Source organism: Marmota flaviventris, chromosome 10 (assembly GCF_047511675.1).
Source record: "Marmota flaviventris isolate mMarFla1 chromosome 10, mMarFla1.hap1, whole genome shotgun sequence".
Lineage (NCBI taxonomy): Eukaryota > Metazoa > Chordata > Mammalia > Rodentia > Sciuridae > Marmota > Marmota flaviventris.
Window position 1 is genome coordinate 16,749,743 of NC_092507.1, and position 17,913 is coordinate 16,767,655.

At 41.3% G+C, this 17,913-nt stretch overlaps 1 protein-coding gene across 2 annotated transcripts in view; it reads left to right on the top strand.

The window, feature by feature from the left end:
* Positions 1-17,913, top strand: part of Kdm1a (lysine demethylase 1A) — a 62,582-nt gene that overhangs the window by 43,413 nt on the left and 1,256 nt on the right. For both annotated transcript variants that reach the window (XM_027937232.2, XM_027937233.3), the window contains 10 exons: positions 5,988-6,130; positions 6,491-6,581; positions 7,971-8,105; positions 8,814-8,887; positions 9,617-9,728; positions 13,308-13,440; positions 14,873-15,060; positions 15,407-15,521; positions 17,050-17,177; positions 17,760-17,906. In XM_027937232.2, coding sequence (XP_027793033.2) covers positions 5,988-6,130; positions 6,491-6,581; positions 7,971-8,105; positions 8,814-8,887; positions 9,617-9,728; positions 13,308-13,440; positions 14,873-15,060; positions 15,407-15,521; positions 17,050-17,177; positions 17,760-17,906 — 1,266 coding nt within the window. The remainder of the gene's footprint in view (positions 1-5,987; positions 6,131-6,490; positions 6,582-7,970; positions 8,106-8,813; positions 8,888-9,616; positions 9,729-13,307; positions 13,441-14,872; positions 15,061-15,406; positions 15,522-17,049; positions 17,178-17,759; positions 17,907-17,913) is intronic.

Genomic DNA, 17,913 nt, shown 5'->3' on the forward strand with positions numbered 1-17,913 from the left:
CAGAACCCATTGCCGTGATATTTTGGCTCACATCCCATAGTTGTTCTGCCTGCTCTTTCAGGGAAGATGGTGCAGAATGAGTGTGTGCCATTTTGTCTGTATGGTTGTGTGTGCTAAGTCTCCTCCTCAGAGAGCTTTCTTTAATATTTTTGATAGACGCCCACCTAGAGTAGAAATTTACTCAAGCCATTGAATTTCCTTTAGTAAACTGTTAGATAAAATGGGTTTCTGTTTCACCATTCTTAGTGTGCAACTGGTCAAAACAGAATTTAATGGTTCTGTTATTAGTAAGTACAAAATAATTCTGTACGAGGTCAGCAGTTAGTTACTCAGTTATTATAAGTACTACTTTATTATTTTTTTTAAAGAGAGAGAGAGAGAATTTTAATATTTATTTTTAGTTTTCTGCAGACACAACATCTTTGTTTGTATGTGGTGCTGAGGATCGAACCTGGGCTGCACGCATGCCAGGCAAGCGCGCTACCGCTTGAGCCACATCCCCAGCCCCATAAGTACTACTTTATAATATTATCTTAAAGACATTTTCATACCCATCCTTTTTGCTACCATAAGGTTATGTTGTTACTGTTCTAATCTCAATCACAGGATCCTAGAGTTTACCTCTCTGTGCTGTCTGGTCCTACATAGATAGGTACAATATTGAGCTTCAGTTTTGTTTTTGACAAGGGAATTTTATTTTGTGGCTCCGAATGACTAGAACAGGGGGTGTTCTGTGAAGGGATATAACATAGAGTGTAAAATACTATAGGGTTAATAAGGCTACCTGGTCAATAGAAGGGGTCTCCCAAACCCTAAGCCTGGGAGGAAAAAAAAAAAAAAGAAGCCAACAGAGCAGCTGTCACAGATTGTTAGTTGATGGAATTAGAGGCTGACCTGCGCTGTAATCAGCTTTAACTGGACAGGGAGAAGTTCAGAAGTGGGTGATTTCTATCAGGAACATCTTGGGCCCTGCCAGTGAGGGGACTGAAAGCATATATGCGGAGGCGGGGATGAAAGGGCTCTGAGTGTTTCCTGCCTCTCCTGTGTACCAGCTAGTAACTTGGAGGCCTTAGATTTCTGTTTTTCAAAAGGACTGGGGAGGGTCCCTCAGCCCCTGCAGTGCTGTAGCATTCTGCATGGCAAGGTTACTGCAGTGCTCTGCTCTAGGAAGCTTAGGAAGACAGGGAGCTTTTGTTGTTTCCAAGGGAGATCCAAAGAGAACTGAGAAGCGGATCTTGAGTAACTTCTTGGGACTGGCTCCACTCTCACCACAGGTGGTGGTCTGCCCAGTACTGCTTGTCACCATCATTTGTATTCACATATAGATTTTTTTATTTATTTTTTGACACAGGCCTGTTAGCCTTTTTGGTTTTCATCTTTCTTTGAAGAAACATCTTAAGTATCTTAATAGCAGTATTTCTTTCCTGAATCCTTTAAAATCATGACTGCCAATCCCTGCTTTCTATAATAAAAATCTCCTGTCTTCCTTTAATGGTCCCACAGTTCCAAAATAGTTTCCCCCCCTCAAATAAAGTTATGATCCTGGCTTTGCTTTTCCAAACTATATTTATTTATTCCTTTAAGAAGAATTTATTGAGTGCCTCTACTGTGTGCTAAAAACTGCAAGAATGAACTACGGTAGATGTTCATGTGCCTCTCCACACTCTAATCCCTGCTTTAAGTAAGTCAGTTATTTATATCCCCTTTAAGATTCATGAGTTAAAGAGGTCAAGGTGGAGAGTAACAGTCTCGATTTACAGAATCACATTGAATTTTGTTTGGATAAATTTTGTCCTTATTTTCCCATTAAGGGAATAAGCCCTACCTATGGCTGTTTGGGATAATCTGAAGTAGAGACTCTTCAGGCGTAAATTTCTTCTTCCAGGTCTTAACCAGAGGAACTAATCTTAATCTTCTGTCTTACCATAATTCTAGAAGTGCTAAATGGTATGAGGGTGGGGGACGCGGAGAGTGACTGAAATTTGGCCATTTCTGATTTTTTTCAAAAATGTGATTCCCGCCCCCCCCCCCCCCCCAAAGGGAGTAGTTCTTTCTAAAGACTTGCTCTGGCTAAATTGCAGAACTTTCTGTTATGGGACCATTGCTGTACATTATGCTCTGCTGCTAGAAAGCTTTTGAAGACTGGAAGCAATATAGATAAAAATGTTTTTGAAGAATTAAAGATCTTGTGTTGATGGAGTGTGATCAGAGACAGAACGAAAGGGAGCTGTCCTTATTTTGAGATACTTTCTGCAGTGTTAGGGGCCTAGTCAAGAAAGATGTTTGGTTTTCCCTAAGTATTTTCTATGTGAGCTGGGCACTCAGGCTGTCAGGCTGTCCTTCTCCGACCATGTTCAGGGATGCTTCATATAATCTTTAGGACCAAAACAGAATTGAACCCTTTAGAACAGTGATACTCATCAAATTCTTTTCAAATTTGAAAGGCATCATTTTACCTGGAATTTTCATAGAGAAATAAATGGCTTTGAAAAATCCTAATGAATATCTGTTTAAAATAATAATAATTGTTGTTCCTTCTTTGATAGAAGGTGCTGAATTATTGATCCTTTCCCCAAAAATGCTTCTTAGTTTGTTAAAAGTTCTTATTATGCCATAATGTAGAAATCCACCTGCCTTCTAACTTGGTGCTTAACCCTTCCTAATCATGTGTTGAGTTCCTTTCTCAGAAGGGATACTGTTTAAGGACCTGGAATAAAATGGTCAAATAAAATTAAAATTACTGTGACTTTTATTTAGAGATTGGCAATATTTCAACTCCAGTATGATATACTTTTTTCATAATTATTGGCAGAACTAATAGAATCTCAGAGTTGTCACTGAGAGGGAAAATGACCTGAAAGAGAGATAGTTTAGGATGCTTAGATAGTTATTTGCTAAGATTTCTTTTTGTTATCTGGATATATTAAAGAGAACATTTGTAACTAGCTTGTTTTTAGAAATGGATTCAAGATTTAAATGTATTTTAAAAACACATTTTGGGTTTATCCTGGTCAGTATTGTTTGCCCAGGGGATAAGTATTTTATTTACCATTTTCCAAATATTCCTTGAATTTCAAATGGAAATATTAAAGTTAATGGGAGAACAGCCAGGTGTCAACATGTGCAACCCTCTAGCAGTTGCTTGACGAGGCCAATGAGGCCTGGTTGCTGACTGTATTTTACAAATCTTGTGAAGCTAAACCTTGGTTTGAGTGGTGTCCCAGAGATGCAGTCCTGTCATCTGGTGTCAGTCGAATGTGGCAGTAATTTTTTGGTTTGATTTTTGTTTGATTTTGTTGTTACTGTTCTATGTTTTTCCTTTCTTTTTGTTAAGTTTTGCTTTGTTCCTCATTGCTTTCTGACACCTCTCCCCACTCCCTGCCTTTTAAAAATTGCCTTTCTTTTGGCCATTTCTGTGCCTTCACTCCCATTTTGGTCTCTGTATAGTCTGTCCTTATTTCTCTGGTGGTTGCAGCTTCTGAGCTAACAGAATGCTTCTGTCATGCTATGTGTTTAAAGCCTTGATTTTACTGCTGTCGTACAAAACTAAACTTGACGTGGCTGTTGGGCTGTTATTTACAGTTTATTTCTCTCTCTGCTGCACTGGTTAAAAGGACACTGTCAAGGTATTTTTTCATAATTTTTCAAATCATTTTCCTCACCGTTTACAATAACCCATTAAAAGCTTGACACTTAAATCTTTTCCTTTCGAAGATCCTCTCCATCACACATTCACACTGGTTTGTTGTTGTAGAGTTGCGCCTATATGTTGGGCTGGTGCCATTTGAGTTTTTGTCATTGAAAGCGCATGTAAAACGTCAGTTTTTTTTTGTGGGGAGTGTGGGTAGACTAAAGGGGAAAGTGTAATGAATCAAGCGAGCTGCTCAGAAAACAGAGGGAAGAAACAAAAGGTCAATTTGGTCCCTCTAACCTTGACAGTGTCCCTTTAAATATTTCTCTACCTCACATCCTGGACCCCAGTTACTGAGCCTGAGTGCTGCCTACTTTCTCAGTATGAAACCTCCTATGTGACTGTCACCCTAGCTGCAAAGATTAAAGCTTGTCTGAAACAAGCCATCCATTTGGCACTGGAAGAGCTTTAATCTGTCTCATTTGCATTCTTGTGTACTGGCACATTCTGCCCTGTAGTAGTGGCATATGTGATCTAGTCCCCCTTCCTGCTGTAGCATCCTCTTGTTAGGCATTTTAGAAGCCACATATGGAACTGCCACCTTTTTGTGCTCCAGAAAAACCAGTCTTGCTCGTAGTATCTATGATCAATTAAGATCACATAACTATAGATTTCATGTTAAAATATGGTTGTTTCCTTTTTGAAAGGAGAACTATCTTTGCAGAACATCATTGCAGTAGTTGCATTAGAAATAGCAAGTTTCTGAGTAGAATTTCATTGTTTGAGTTGCTCTTTATATGACCACGATGACAATGAAGAAAAGTGATGATGAGAAAGTGGATGAAATTCCTAACAAGAAGGTCTTTTTCGCTAAGAGCCCTCTTTTTTGGCCATGGGTGGATACGTTGGATGTCTTTGAATCCACCAAGTCCTGGGACTGCCCTGGTATATAAATGGTACCACGTATCCAGGGGCCTGATTCTCAGCCTCATTTCTCAAAACAAACCAAAAGATTCTTAGGAATTTAGATTTTCTTTAGGCTAAGGGTGATTCTCTAATTCATTAGGATACCTTGATTCCACGAGTAGTCTTACAGAACTGGAAGCTTCGAGTATGACTTCGATTAAATCAGTTGTAGTGGTGTTCATATAGATCCAAAGAGAGCTTTCTTCTTTTTTTTTTTTTTCCCCTGCAGATTGCATTAAACACCAGATTCTTTTTGCTCATCTCAGAGAGTTACTTGTATGGTCAATAAAGGGGCAGAGGCTCATCTGTTTGGTTGCAAGGGCGAAAACAAGGAGTTTCAAACAGGTAGACTCTCACTGTGATGATCTTGTCAGCAGTTAGCTACCTCTGGAGTGATCTTTTGATCACTCCTTAGTTTTAGTGTTTACTAGAATATGCTTTAGTGTTTTGTTTTCTTCTACTGATTTTACGTAGACTGTAAAGTGAATGTCCATGTTTTGAATTCCATTTTCCAGTCAATGCCCAGCTTATAGCAAGAGATGCTTTCCTTAGACATGCTTTTTTCTTCTCTTGCTGCCATGAATTCAGCAGCAGGATGCAAAGAGTTTGCTTTGGGGCAGAATTAAGCAGTAGCAGAGGGATGCATGTCAACCGATGACATCAGTAGGCAAGGGCACTGCCTGGCCTTTGATGTGGTCTTGCTGCTTGATGACCTGTTTTGTGATTTGTTTCCTTCCTCTACAACAGTGAGGGGCCAAGCCTTCTGGTATCTCAGTCTCTTCTAGTCTCTCTAGAAACTTGGGGCATTTAGCTCTGAAATTATTGGTACCATAAAACATTATTACTCTGCAAAAGGTGCTAGTGTGTTCTTATTAGTAGCCATAAATTTCACTTTTTTTCTTCCCTACTCCCTCCTGAAATTCTGTCATCTTAGGGGAACCAGATAACGTGGGCTTCTTATCTTTCCATCCTGCCCCTATTCTGGAAGGTTCTCAGGTGTGTTAGCATAGTTTTTGTTCTCTAGGACTTATCTGGTGTGTCGTTTGCATGTCAGCCCAGCTCAACTCAGTGCATGTCAGCTCAGTGCACCTCGTGCTCCATGAAGCTTCAGTTAGCACCGTGTAAATCTCATGGCTGTTGATGGAGGTGGATGGAGTCCCAGATCCGAGGGCAGAGTGGGAAAAGAGGGAAGTAATCAGGGCCAAAACATTTCACATCTCATTTAAACGAACTTAACCACTTCATAGAAAAGAAAATTCAAATCATTGTCCTCAAAGGTTTTTCCCTTTGAGATACATATTTTGACCTTTTTAAACCTCAGAGCATTTGTGTCTTTGTGAGTGGTGTTAGTCTTAATAAGGACCAACTCTGCTATACTTCGGATTTTCAGGTTCCTAAAGAGAAAGATGAAATGGTAGAGCAAGAATTTAACCGGTTGCTAGAAGCTACATCTTACCTTAGTCATCAACTAGACTTCAATGTTCTCAATAATAAGCCTGTGTCCCTTGGCCAGGCACTGGAAGTTGTCATTCAGTAAGTATTTTGATAACAGCTTATTGTATAGTGAATTCCTTTTACAGATTTGTTATTTATATTGTAAGTTTTCAGTAAGTCTAATTTGAACTAGTTTTCATATGAAATTGTTAAATCCCAAAGGAAAAAAGCATTTAAAATAATTTCATGGTCCTTAAAGCTCCTTTCAGTTCTCAAATTGATAGCTTTTATGACATTATTACTGTATTTAACATATAATAATTTGCCACCGGCCAACTTTCTTCTTCCTGAGTGTTACAAGTCCCAGTGGGCCTTGATGTCCCTGGACGTGCTAGACATGGCTAGTCTTGTGCTGCAGAGCTGGCTATGTGGCCGGGGCATACGTGTTTTCTCTCCTAGGTTACAAGAAAAGCATGTCAAAGATGAGCAGATTGAGCATTGGAAGAAGATAGTGAAAACTCAGGAAGAACTGAAAGAACTTCTTAATAAGGTGAAAGTCTGTATTTATTTTCATTGTAGATAAGCTTCAATGCAGGGGAGCGGCGGTGGCGGGAGCCTTTCATTTAGAAACTTTAAAGGCATTTCTGGGTTTTTCCATGAAGAGAAGGTCTGCAGAGCTGGAGCTCGTTATTATTAACAAAATAATGACTAGTGAAAGACACAGTTGTATTTGTCAGTCTTTCAGTATGACACCATTGTGAAGTCATTGCTAGGAGAAATAGGTCCTTCCTCTATGTCTTTTTAACTCTTCCAAAGCTGGCCCAGTACTCCTGCTGAATTCTAAGATCAGAGAGAGATCAGCTGTACTGGGGCCAAAGTACCCACCGATGAAGACCAACAAATCAGCAGCCAGTTCATCACCATAATTACTGAGGAGCCGAACAGCCCCCTCCCTCCCCATTCTCCAGCCAAGGGCCCTGCTCTACCACCACCACCTCCACTTCAGCTCCAGGTTCTGGACTATTTGAGTTCAACCATTTATTTCTCCTCGTCTGGCCAACTGCAAAATAATACCAGTTTAGGGTGAAAGCCCCTGTAGTGAGGGTCGGGGGCTTTTCAGTGCAAACTCTGGGTGTGCCTTGTGACGGGGTCTCCTCGCTTTCTCACTCTATCTCATTTCTTCATTTCTGTCAAAGAGGTCTCCAGCTCATCTGCATGGGTAGGAGAAGGATGGAATGAGAAGAATGACTGGGGGAGAGCTGCCAGCTGCAGGAGAGCTGCAGGAGACCTGCAGGGCCCACTCTCGGATTCTGTCACCCATGTCCTCACAGTTAATGTCAGTTTTTAAAACTGACATTAAGAATGGTTCCAGGGCCAGGCTGTAGCTCAGTGGCAGAGCACTTGCCTAGCATGCGTGAGGCACTGGGTTCGATTCTCATCCCCACATTTAAATAAATAAAGCCCATTGACAACTAAAAAAATATATAAACAAACAAACAAACAATAAAGGCATTTTGTCCATCTACAACTCCATAAAAATATTTTAAAATATTAAAAAAAAAAAAGAATGGTTCCATAAGGTTCTTTGTGTGATGATTTAGCACTTTTACGTATCTAAGAAAATAACTGGCTTCCCCAGATAAGTTTAATTAGTGGTAGATTGTTTTTCCAGGAAATTAAATTCATTTCAGTACATTTTGTTCATTTGTATACTCCTTCCCTCTCGTTTGTTTGAGAAGAACCTGTTGTAGTTACTGACAGCACCACACCTCTGTGAAGGATTGTCGTTTTGTTCTCAAACTGTGTGATGTGGAGTAGGTATTGAAGAATTCTAAGGACCTTAACATAAAAGCTTAGTAGAGGAGCCAAACAAGGGTACTGTAATTAGAAGTGAATTACATTTCTTTCTGAAATGGGAAATTTGTACTTTTCCCCTTAGATGGTAAATTTGAAAGAGAAAATTAAAGAACTCCATCAGCAATATAAAGAAGCATCTGAAGTGAAGCCACCCAGAGACATTACTGCCGAGTTCTTGGTGAAGAGCAAGCATAGAGATCTGACTGCCCTGTGCAAGGTGCAGTAGCGAGTGTGCCTGACTGGTTTCTCTTGGAATTCTAAGAAATAGCACAGATCTGGGGACTCCGGAAAAAAAGATAGTCACTAGCCAATCACAGGTGTTGTAGTACCCAAGAAGAGGGTTGTTACACTACCAACCATGGAGACTTATGGGATTAGTTCAGTTTAGGATCTGCTTTTTCTGAGGAATTTTTACCCTCACAGTTTAGAATAATAGTAATGAATATGAAATAAAGTCACATGGAGTCACACTGTCTGGTAAAATCCCTAATGTGGTATCTCCCAGTCTTATGTCCTTAGACTCCTTAATCACCTCATTCATACGGGGTGTTCACAGTAACTCATGTTGGGGGGGATTGTAGCAAAGTGGGAATCAAGTTATGTATCCAAAGTGCTTATTCTGGTGCTAGGGACAATGTAAATGCTCAGGAAATGTAGTAGCTATTATTTTTCATCCTTACTTTGTAGCATACTACTAGTATATTTCTTCCTTTTTTCCTTCCTCCCCTTTTCTCTTTCTGCATACTCTCCCTCTGCCCAATTTTGTCCCAGGCTCACAGTTTCTAAGATCAAAAATTCCTGAGCTATGACAGAATATGTGGCCAGAATATACATGCCCCTTGTGGGAAAAATAAGCTGGGGTGATAAATAAATATTGACCTTTCAGGATAAATCATATTCACTTAACTTTAAAAATTTTTATCAGGAATATGATGAGTTAGCTGAGACACAAGGAAAACTAGAAGAAAAACTTCAAGAGTTGGAAGCCAATCCCCCAAGGTGAGGAAAATAAACCTGAACATTCAGAGGGATAGCTTCGCCTATTCATTCTATGCACGAATTAGAAGGAAAACGTGCGCTTTTATATTCAGCAAGTGTATTTTAAATTGTTTAATGAATGAAAAATATCTATGAACAAATTTCAGGTGTTTGAATCCCCTCCCTTTATAATTTAATGTGTAATAATATTAGATATCTAAACAGATTATCTGTGAGAAGATAACCTTGCTCCATAAAATCCAGTGTTTGAGTGTGTAGAAGTGCCCTTGCTTTCACTTTCCATAATTCTGAGGCCTAGGAGGGTGTCATACTTTATTTCCCTGAGAGTTGGGACAGTAACTGCATGCTGATAAGATGCTCCATGTGCAAAGTTCCTCTGTTCTCTAGTCAGGGATGCTTCTCATCCTTGGCAACAAAGTCCTAAGACAAAATTTTTCATAGTAAACGTTGATACTGCAAGAAGACTGAGTATGAAGTCTTTTTCCAGATAAATGAGGCCCCACTGTACTTTGCTTTCTGAGAAGAACTCGTCACTATTCATGACATTAGGGGTAAAGCAGTTAATAAAGACAGATAAGATTCTACTTTCTGACTATAATTTCATCATAAAAGTCACAAGCCCCATCCCTAGCTTAGGTTCCAGTACATTTACTGAGACTCCATTATCTGCCCCTTGAGAACCTTAATGACGTCTCTATTAACTCTTGTTCCCTTGTCCTTACTTTCCAGTGATGTGTACCTCTCGTCAAGAGACAGACAGATACTTGATTGGCATTTTGCAAATCTTGAATTTGCTAATGCCACACCTCTCTCTACACTTTCCCTTAAACATTGGGATCAGGTAAAATTCTTTTATCGTTTATTTTGTCAAGTACACATGTCAGAGTAACCTTAAGATAAACTGTTAATTTTTGTGTGTTTTTAAACAGCTTTAGTAAGAGGTATCATTTATGTGCAGTGAAATTCACCCATGTTAAGTGAACAGTTTGATGATTTGCCAGATAGTCATGAGCTACCACTATGATGAAGATAAAGAACATTTCCATCATTCTGGAAAATTCTCTCATGCCCCTTCGCAGCTAATACCCCATCTTGGCTCCTGGCCCTAGATGCCCAGTAGTTTGCTTTTTGTCACTATAGTTTTGCTTATTCTACAGTAAACAGATTGAACAGCATAGATCGGTCCTTTTTTGTGTGACTTATTTGACTTAGTATGAAGTTTTGAGGTTAGGCACGTCAGTAGTTAATTCCTTTTTATTACTTAGTAGTATTCCATCACGAGGATATGCCATGGAGTGCCAGCTTGTCATTGGTGCACTGATGGACACTGGGGATGTTTCCATCTTCCGGGCTATGAAGTCCTAGTTATAATCTTTAAAGCTTCATGGTTTTTCTTTTCTTTTTTTTTTATGTTTATTTTTTAGGTGTAGTTAGACACAATATCTTTATTTTATTTTTATGCAGTGCTGAGGATCAAACCCAGGGCCTCACAAGTGCTAGGTGAGCGCTCTACCACTGAGCCCCAACCCCAGCCCATGGTTTTTCTTTTTCGATGGTTGTGCTGGGGGTGGAACCCAGGGCTTCATGCATACTAAACACATGCTTTACCACTGAGCCACATCTCCAGTCCCTTGGCTTTGTACCTTTTATACCCTAAAAAAATCTTTTGTCTTGGGCTGGGGTTGTAGCTCAGGGGCAGAGCGCTTACCTAGCATGTGTGAGGCACTGGGTTCAATTCTCAGCACCATGTATCAATAAAGAAAATCAAGGTCCATTGAAAACTTGAAAAAATAAATAAATCTTTTGTCTTACCTGAGCTCACAAAGGTTTTCTATATTATCCTTTCAGAGTTTTGAGGGTTCAGCTCTTGGGTTTAGGTCTAAATTCTTTTATTTGTTTTTAATCCATTTTAGTTCATTTTTACATCTAATGAGAGGTAAAGGTAGAATTTATAATTTCCCATGGGGGTATCTAATTATTTCAACATCATTTTGTATTTATTGTATCTTTGCCTTCTGTTGAAAATCACTCAGCCATGTAAGTGTGAGTCTATAGTTTACTCTTTTCTATTCATTTATCATTTGATCCATATGCCAGTATCACAAAATCTTGATAATTATTGCTTTAAAGTAAGTTTTAAAATCTTTAAGTACTGATTTGTTTTGCAACTTTGTTCTCTTTTGAAATTGTTTTGGCTATATTAGTTCTTCTGTGTTTCCATAAAAAATTTAGAATTAGCTTGTCATTTTCTGCAAAAAATACCTTCTAGAATTTTTTTTGGAGGACATCAGATTTCTAGATCAGCTTAAGGGGAATTGCTGTCTTAAGAATTCTCTGGGCCAAAGATATGGCTCCATGGTAGAATCCTTACCTTGTATGCATGAGGCCCTGAGTTCAGTTCTCAATATGGGTGTGGGCTCCTTCTAATCCTTGAGTAGTATAGATTGTCTCTCCACAATTTAGTATAGTTTCTCTCTCCACTATTTAGATTTTCTTCATCTCGGCAATGTCTTAAAGTTCCCAGTGTACAGGTCTTACCCGCTTTATGCTAAATTTAAGGGTGACTTGTACAGGGTTTCTAGAATATTAAAAGGAGTAATCTTTAAATCTGAGACCTTGGCCAGTTTCAAGACTCTATAGTAAAGTAAAATTTTACTTACGTATTTTTGTTTTCTTCATGTTTTCCTAATAAAATCATTTGACTTTTTTTTAATATTTATTTTTTTAGTTGTTGTTGGACACAATACCTTTATTCCATTCATTTATTTTTTTATGTGGTGTAAGGATCGAACTAAGGGCCCTGTGCATGCTAGGCAAGTGCTCTACCGCTGAGCCACATCCCAGCCCCTGGCTTCTTAATCTAACAATTAATCTTTAAATTGTCACTGTTATTCTTTAATATTTGAATTAGCTAGGACTGGACTTGTTTATGGTAAAATCTTAAGAGAATTAACTTGTTTTTTTATAGTTTTTCACATGTGTTAGTCAGCTTTCAGTTGCTGTGATATGACTACTTGAGAAAACCAAGTTATAGGAGAAAAGATTTAGGCTTATGTTTTCAATCTGTGGTCATCTGGCTCCATTGCCCTGGGCTTTGGTGAGGCGGAGCTGGCTGCTTGAGGTAGAGTCAGAGCAGCAGAGGGACAGAAGAGACCCTTCAGAAGCACATCCCAGAGACCCACGCCTTTTAACTAACTAGGCCCCACCTACCAGTAGAGCCACCAGCTGGGAACCAAGCCTTCAACACATGGAGCTTTGGGGGACATTCCAGATCCAAATTCTAAATTAGGCCCTCGTGCTCACTGATTATCCTCTGAGGTTTCAGTACACATATATTTATAACAGTCATGATAGTCTAGATTTTGCAAGCAGTTTTTTAGCTGACCTGGTGGGGAACAGATGAGTCAGTGCAAAGTAGTGAAATTTTTGCTGCCAGACCAATATTTTTATCTAATTCCAAAGATTAGGGTATGTTTAATTGACTAGCCTTCAAATATTTCTCTATATAGAATTTTCTTTTTCAGCAAATTCAAAGAAATAAGATAACTTTGGAGATTCTTAATTTCCAGGCCAAAACTTGGCTTTTTTTTTTTAAACGATATGGATTATCTTGGGCCTTTTGTATAATCCTGGATTGCCCTAATCTAGTTTGACTGACTAGTTTTTGGAAATCTTCCTCAATTTTAAAAATCTAAGTTTAAGAAATAAAGACTGATTTTGCTCTTAGGGTAAAGGAAAATTTAATTACGATGGTGAATCTGATGTCCTACAAATCTGTAATGCACTCAGAAATCAAATAAACTGCTTTGCTAATTATCTGAGTTTCCATGCCCATCCCCCCATGGTCAGTCAGGACCTTGATATAGGATTTTTTTTTTTTTTTTTAAAGAATTTTGACCTTTATTTGTTTTTATGTGGTGCTGAGGATCAAACCCAGTGCCTCACCTGTGCTGGGAAAGCACTCTACCACCGAGCTACAGCCCCAACCCTGATGTAGGAATTTGACGATATAGGGGAAAAGCAACTGCCTTACTCCCACTCCCCAAAGATTTGGGGCACATTGGTGTTTGTTTCTCCTTAATTTTCTTTGGGTGGCTGTAGTTGAATACTGAGTGATTATTCTTTGATTTCTGCATTAAAATACTGGCTGTTCCCACAAGCTTGTATTTTTTCAGTATTATCATTTAGAACTTGATGCAAATGACATAGATTTTATTAAGAAAATGGCGGGGGTGCTGAGGTTGTGGCTTTGGGGGCTGAACAGTAGAGTGCTCACCAACACACCTGAGGCACTGTGTTCAAACCTCAGCACCACATAAAAATGAAATAAAGATATTGTATCCACCTACAACTGAAAAAATAAATATTAAAAAAAAAAAAGAAAGAAATGTGGAACCAAATTCCCTCCTCTCCTCATTAGGATGATGACTTTGAGTTTACTGGCAGCCACCTGACAGTGAGGAATGGTTACTCCTGTGTTCCTGTGGCATTGGCAGAAGGCTTGGACATTAAACTGAACACAGCAGTGCGCCAGGTTCGCTATACAGCTTCAGGTAGGTGATGGTTGTGCGGGTAAGATAGAGCTCTTCCCCAGAAACAGGGGACTGCTCTTTTGTTGAATATGACCTTCAGCAAGAACAGTAGGTATATTTTCTAGTACAGTGTTTGATAAATGATGGCTCCCAGGTGAAAGCTGTGCATTTACAGATGATTGAGTCTTTGGAGATGTTGGAGGTTTGAATCACCATATTTTGTATGAACCAGAAAATTGAGACAAGTTTTCACATGAAGTAGGAGAGTATTACAGTAGCAGCCAATGAGTTTGGGTTTAATTTTGCTAAGTATATTAATAACAAAATTTGGACACCTGCACTCCAGAGGGGCCCACTCCTCACACTTCTCTGATTCATGGTCTTTGGGTTCATTCTGGCTCTGGTCCTGAGAGTTTATGGGGTAAGTGCAATGTCCTTGTTATTGTCAGTTTCAGAGTACTTTTGGGTGGGATGCAGAAAACTTGTTCAGCCACGTTGGCTTGCTGTTCTGAACTCCTTAGAACAATAGATCACCTCCCTCTTTAAAGACCCACATGAGTGCCTAGGCATGAGAAGTGGAGATTGGGGCCACCAATCTTAACTTTCCTGGCCCCTTTCCTAGAGTTGCTGAGATCCCCACAGTACATGTTTGCTTTTACAGTCACAGAGTTTTCTGTTGAATTTTCCCATCAAAGGCAGCTTCTAGCTGATGGAGGTCTACAGCCTTGAAATAGCCTTTGGAGGCAGATGGAGAGCATTGAGAGTAACTAGTGTTTTTTTCCCTAGTTCTGCAGCCAGAGATGGTCATGTGCTGAGCACTCACACTGTATTTTGGGACACATTTTATATGACAGCGGAATGATATGTGTATTTTTAATATATAAATTAGCATTTAGTAATAAGCATAAATGAGGTAAAATAATAACATGACTTCAGAACCCTTTCTGAGGTCAACTTTTGAGCTCATTCATAGTCTGCGCATTATAGTGTGTTCTCAGGAAGAGAGAGCAACAGTTTGAGGCTGTGTCCCCTCAGTCTGCGTCACACTCTTCTGCTGCTGTTCCTCTCTGGGGCCTTAGTGAGCAGCTAGCCACAGTGGAAAGGCACTGCGTCCTTTTGAGCGGGCATTTTGCTCTTAATTTTACTAAATTACTTCCCTTTGGTAAGTGTTAAGTCGAGTAGGTGACCAGTGTGTGAGGTGAGCCAGAGTGGGGTGGGGATCGATGACTTGATGTGGGCAGTGAGGGTTTAAGTCTTGGCAGCTTTTACTTGTGCAGCCTTAGACTCACCTCTTACCTATTTTCTTTGGTGAGGAATGGAGATGACAGTACCTACCTCGTGGGCAGGTACTCAGGCTTAGAAGAATGGCATGTGGATCCTGATGTGCATTAAGTGTTCAGTGCCCCTATTACTATCCTCTTCATCATCAATAGGCTCTTCTTCCCTTCTCTAGGCTGCGAAGTGATAGCTGTGAATACCCGCTCCACAAGCCAGACCTTTATTTATAAGTGTGACGCCGTTCTCTGCACCCTCCCCCTGGGCGTGCTGAAGCAGCAGCCACCGGCTGTTCAGTTTGTGCCGCCTCTTCCTGAGTGGAAGACATCTGCGGTCCAAAGGATGGGATTTGGCAACCTTAACAAGGTGACGTGCTCTAGGTGCCCTCTCTGTGCCTGGTGTGCCCTTGGCAGTGCTGTCCACTGTCTCTCACGGGCTGAGGCCTGTCTTCTCATTCCTTCAGCACCCAGGTATATAATAACATAAAGTCCAAACTCATTTAATCTTACAGGGTCATTCTGCAAACCGCGCCTACACAAAGTCAGTCATAAGTGGCATCCTAAGTAGTAGATGGATGGTGGGTTTCTGGGCTTATACATGAGCACAAAAGTACATGAGGAGACTTTAATGAAGTCTGAGGAGGAAGTGGTTCCTGCTGAGGGAAGGCTGTGGGTAGAGGCCGAAGCAGCTCACTTGCCCCCTTCTTCTGCAGGTGGTGCTGTGTTTTGACCGGGTGTTCTGGGATCCGAGTGTCAATTTGTTCGGACACGTTGGCAGTACGACTGCCAGCAGGGGTGAGCTCTTCCTCTTCTGGAACCTCTATAAAGGTAACTGCTTTTTAGCTTTTTCTCATATTCTTATAGGAACACAGAATTAGGAACATTGGAGGTTTCCTCAAACTTTACATGCTTTAATTTTTCTTTTGCTTAACCCAGTAAGCAATTCCTAGAACCCCTTCTAGGTGTCGGGAAAAGAACACATAAAAAGAATCACGTTAGCAGGGAGGGGCAGGCTGGGGAGGAGGCTTCCTGGAAAAAGCAGCTGGTATTTTCATTCCCAGACTGTCATACCCACTTCACCCGAGTCTTTGATCATTTCCATTTGATGCATTTTCCATATCCCTATCTCTTGTTCTGTAATTGGACTCCTGTTAACTCTGTATAGAGGGAAAAAGTCTGTGCATCCCCACCTCCCTCCATGCAGAAGACAGGAACTGATCTTGACTATTCAGCTGCACCCAGGGCGTGGCCTTGATGGTGCAGGCACATATGTGGACCCAGCCAGCCCGCCTCCCACCCCAGCTCCTCCTGTCTCCCTGCTTAGTGGGGAGGTGCCATCCTCTCCTTCCATGCAGGAGGTGCTTTGCTTCTGTGCACAGCGCACGGACACAATCGTGTCCAGGGCTTTTCCCCTTTCTCCACCCAGGCGTCAGGTCCCCTCAGTGCCATCTCGCAGTATTTTCCTCAGACCTGAGTGCCCCTTCTCCACTGCCCTCTCCAGGCCAGGCCACTCTCACCTCTCACCTGGCAGCTGCCAATTTACCATTCATAATTCCTACTTTTCTCTTTTGATATCTTTCTGTTGCTGAAGGAAAACATTCAAACTCCTCCTCCTCCGCCTGGCCACGTCAGAGCCCGCCTTAATGTAACCCTCTCCAGCCACCTCGTGTCTCCTCCCACTGCTCCACTCCAGGCACACTGACTTGCCCTCCTGATTATAGGACGCTGTAATGGTTTTCACTTTGGGCCCCTGCTTGTGCTGTGGCCTGGGCCACTATTTTCCTTCATCTCTTCCCAACCTGGCTTGTTCTACTCAGCCTTTAGGTCTTGGGCTAAATGTCAGTATTTCAAAGAGGCCTTTCAAGGACACTAAGCGTGCCCATTGCATTTGGTCCTGTATCCTATATTTTCAGAGCACCCAAGTTCCTAATCATATCTGCGTGGTCATTTGTGACTTGAATGGAGTAGAGTCTAGTTTCTGTATTTTCCATCCCCAGGATCTAGCCCTGTGCTCCTCATACACGTCTGTTTCATAAACACTCTCCAAGTGACTAAAGGCAGCGATGGGCTTGGAGAGGGGCCCGAGATAACAGAAGGGATGCAGCCCTGGTCCTGGAGCCATGTGAGGTGCTCAGGGCCGCTGCGTTCTATGGAGCAAGCAGCAGCAAAGTGCCGTGTCCTGCTGCACTCACTGTAGAAGACCAACCCCTGTGGCCAACTTCTGGGGGTGGAGAAAATCATGTTGCTAGCATTTGAGTGATGCTGCCAGAGTGCCAGGAACAAGGGTGAGTGGGGCTTAACAGGGTGGTTCTTGAGAACAATCTAGAAAAACCCTGGAATTGTTCTGTTTGTCCAGCTCCTATACTGTTGGCACTGGTGGCAGGAGAAGCCGCAGGCATCATGGAAAATATCAGCGACGATGTGATTGTTGGCCGGTGCCTAGCCATTCTCAAAGGGATTTTTGGTAGCAGTGCAGTGCCCCAGGTAAGTTGGTGGAGGGAACAAGAGGGATCCTCAGACTCAACTAGGGTTTAGATTATTTGACATGTTTGAGGCGGAAGTTCTCAGTCAGGACAGTTTCCATTTCAGTGTGTGCTGGGTTGTGTGAATTTCAATGTATGTGGACTCCAGTGGCATTTAGAAAAAGCCCCTTGGTGCCCGAGTCAGAATCTATAGACTGTTGGCTGCATTTCTTTACTGCCTGCAGAGACTTTCGACTTTTAGACAAAGTGGCCAGATTAGCGAATGCCCCAGGGAAGTCCTAAGAGAATCCCATCGTGCTTTTTTTCTGTCCTTTAGACCCACTGTGATAATGTCAGCCACTTATTTCTTTGAAGGGAGGGACATTAATGTTCCATATATAGAGAGTAACAGTCAAGTGCTGTGTGGCCCCGAGTCGTGGACAAGGAGGCGTGGTAGAAGTGCCTTTGCAGTCTGAAGTCATTTTGCCTCAGTAGTTCAAAGCAGCGGTGTATTCATGCCCAGCCCACACCTGCTTTTGCACCTCTTGGAGATGGCTGGTTTGTCCTTGGTGCCACTGACTTTTGCTTGTGTTTTTCCCTTTAGCCCAAGGAAACTGTGGTGTCTCGTTGGCGTGCTGACCCCTGGGCCCGAGGCTCCTATTCCTATGTAGCTGCAGGATCATCTGGAAACGATTATGATTTAATGGCTCAGCCAATCACTCCTGGGCCCTCAATTCCAGGGGCCCCACAGGTGAGAC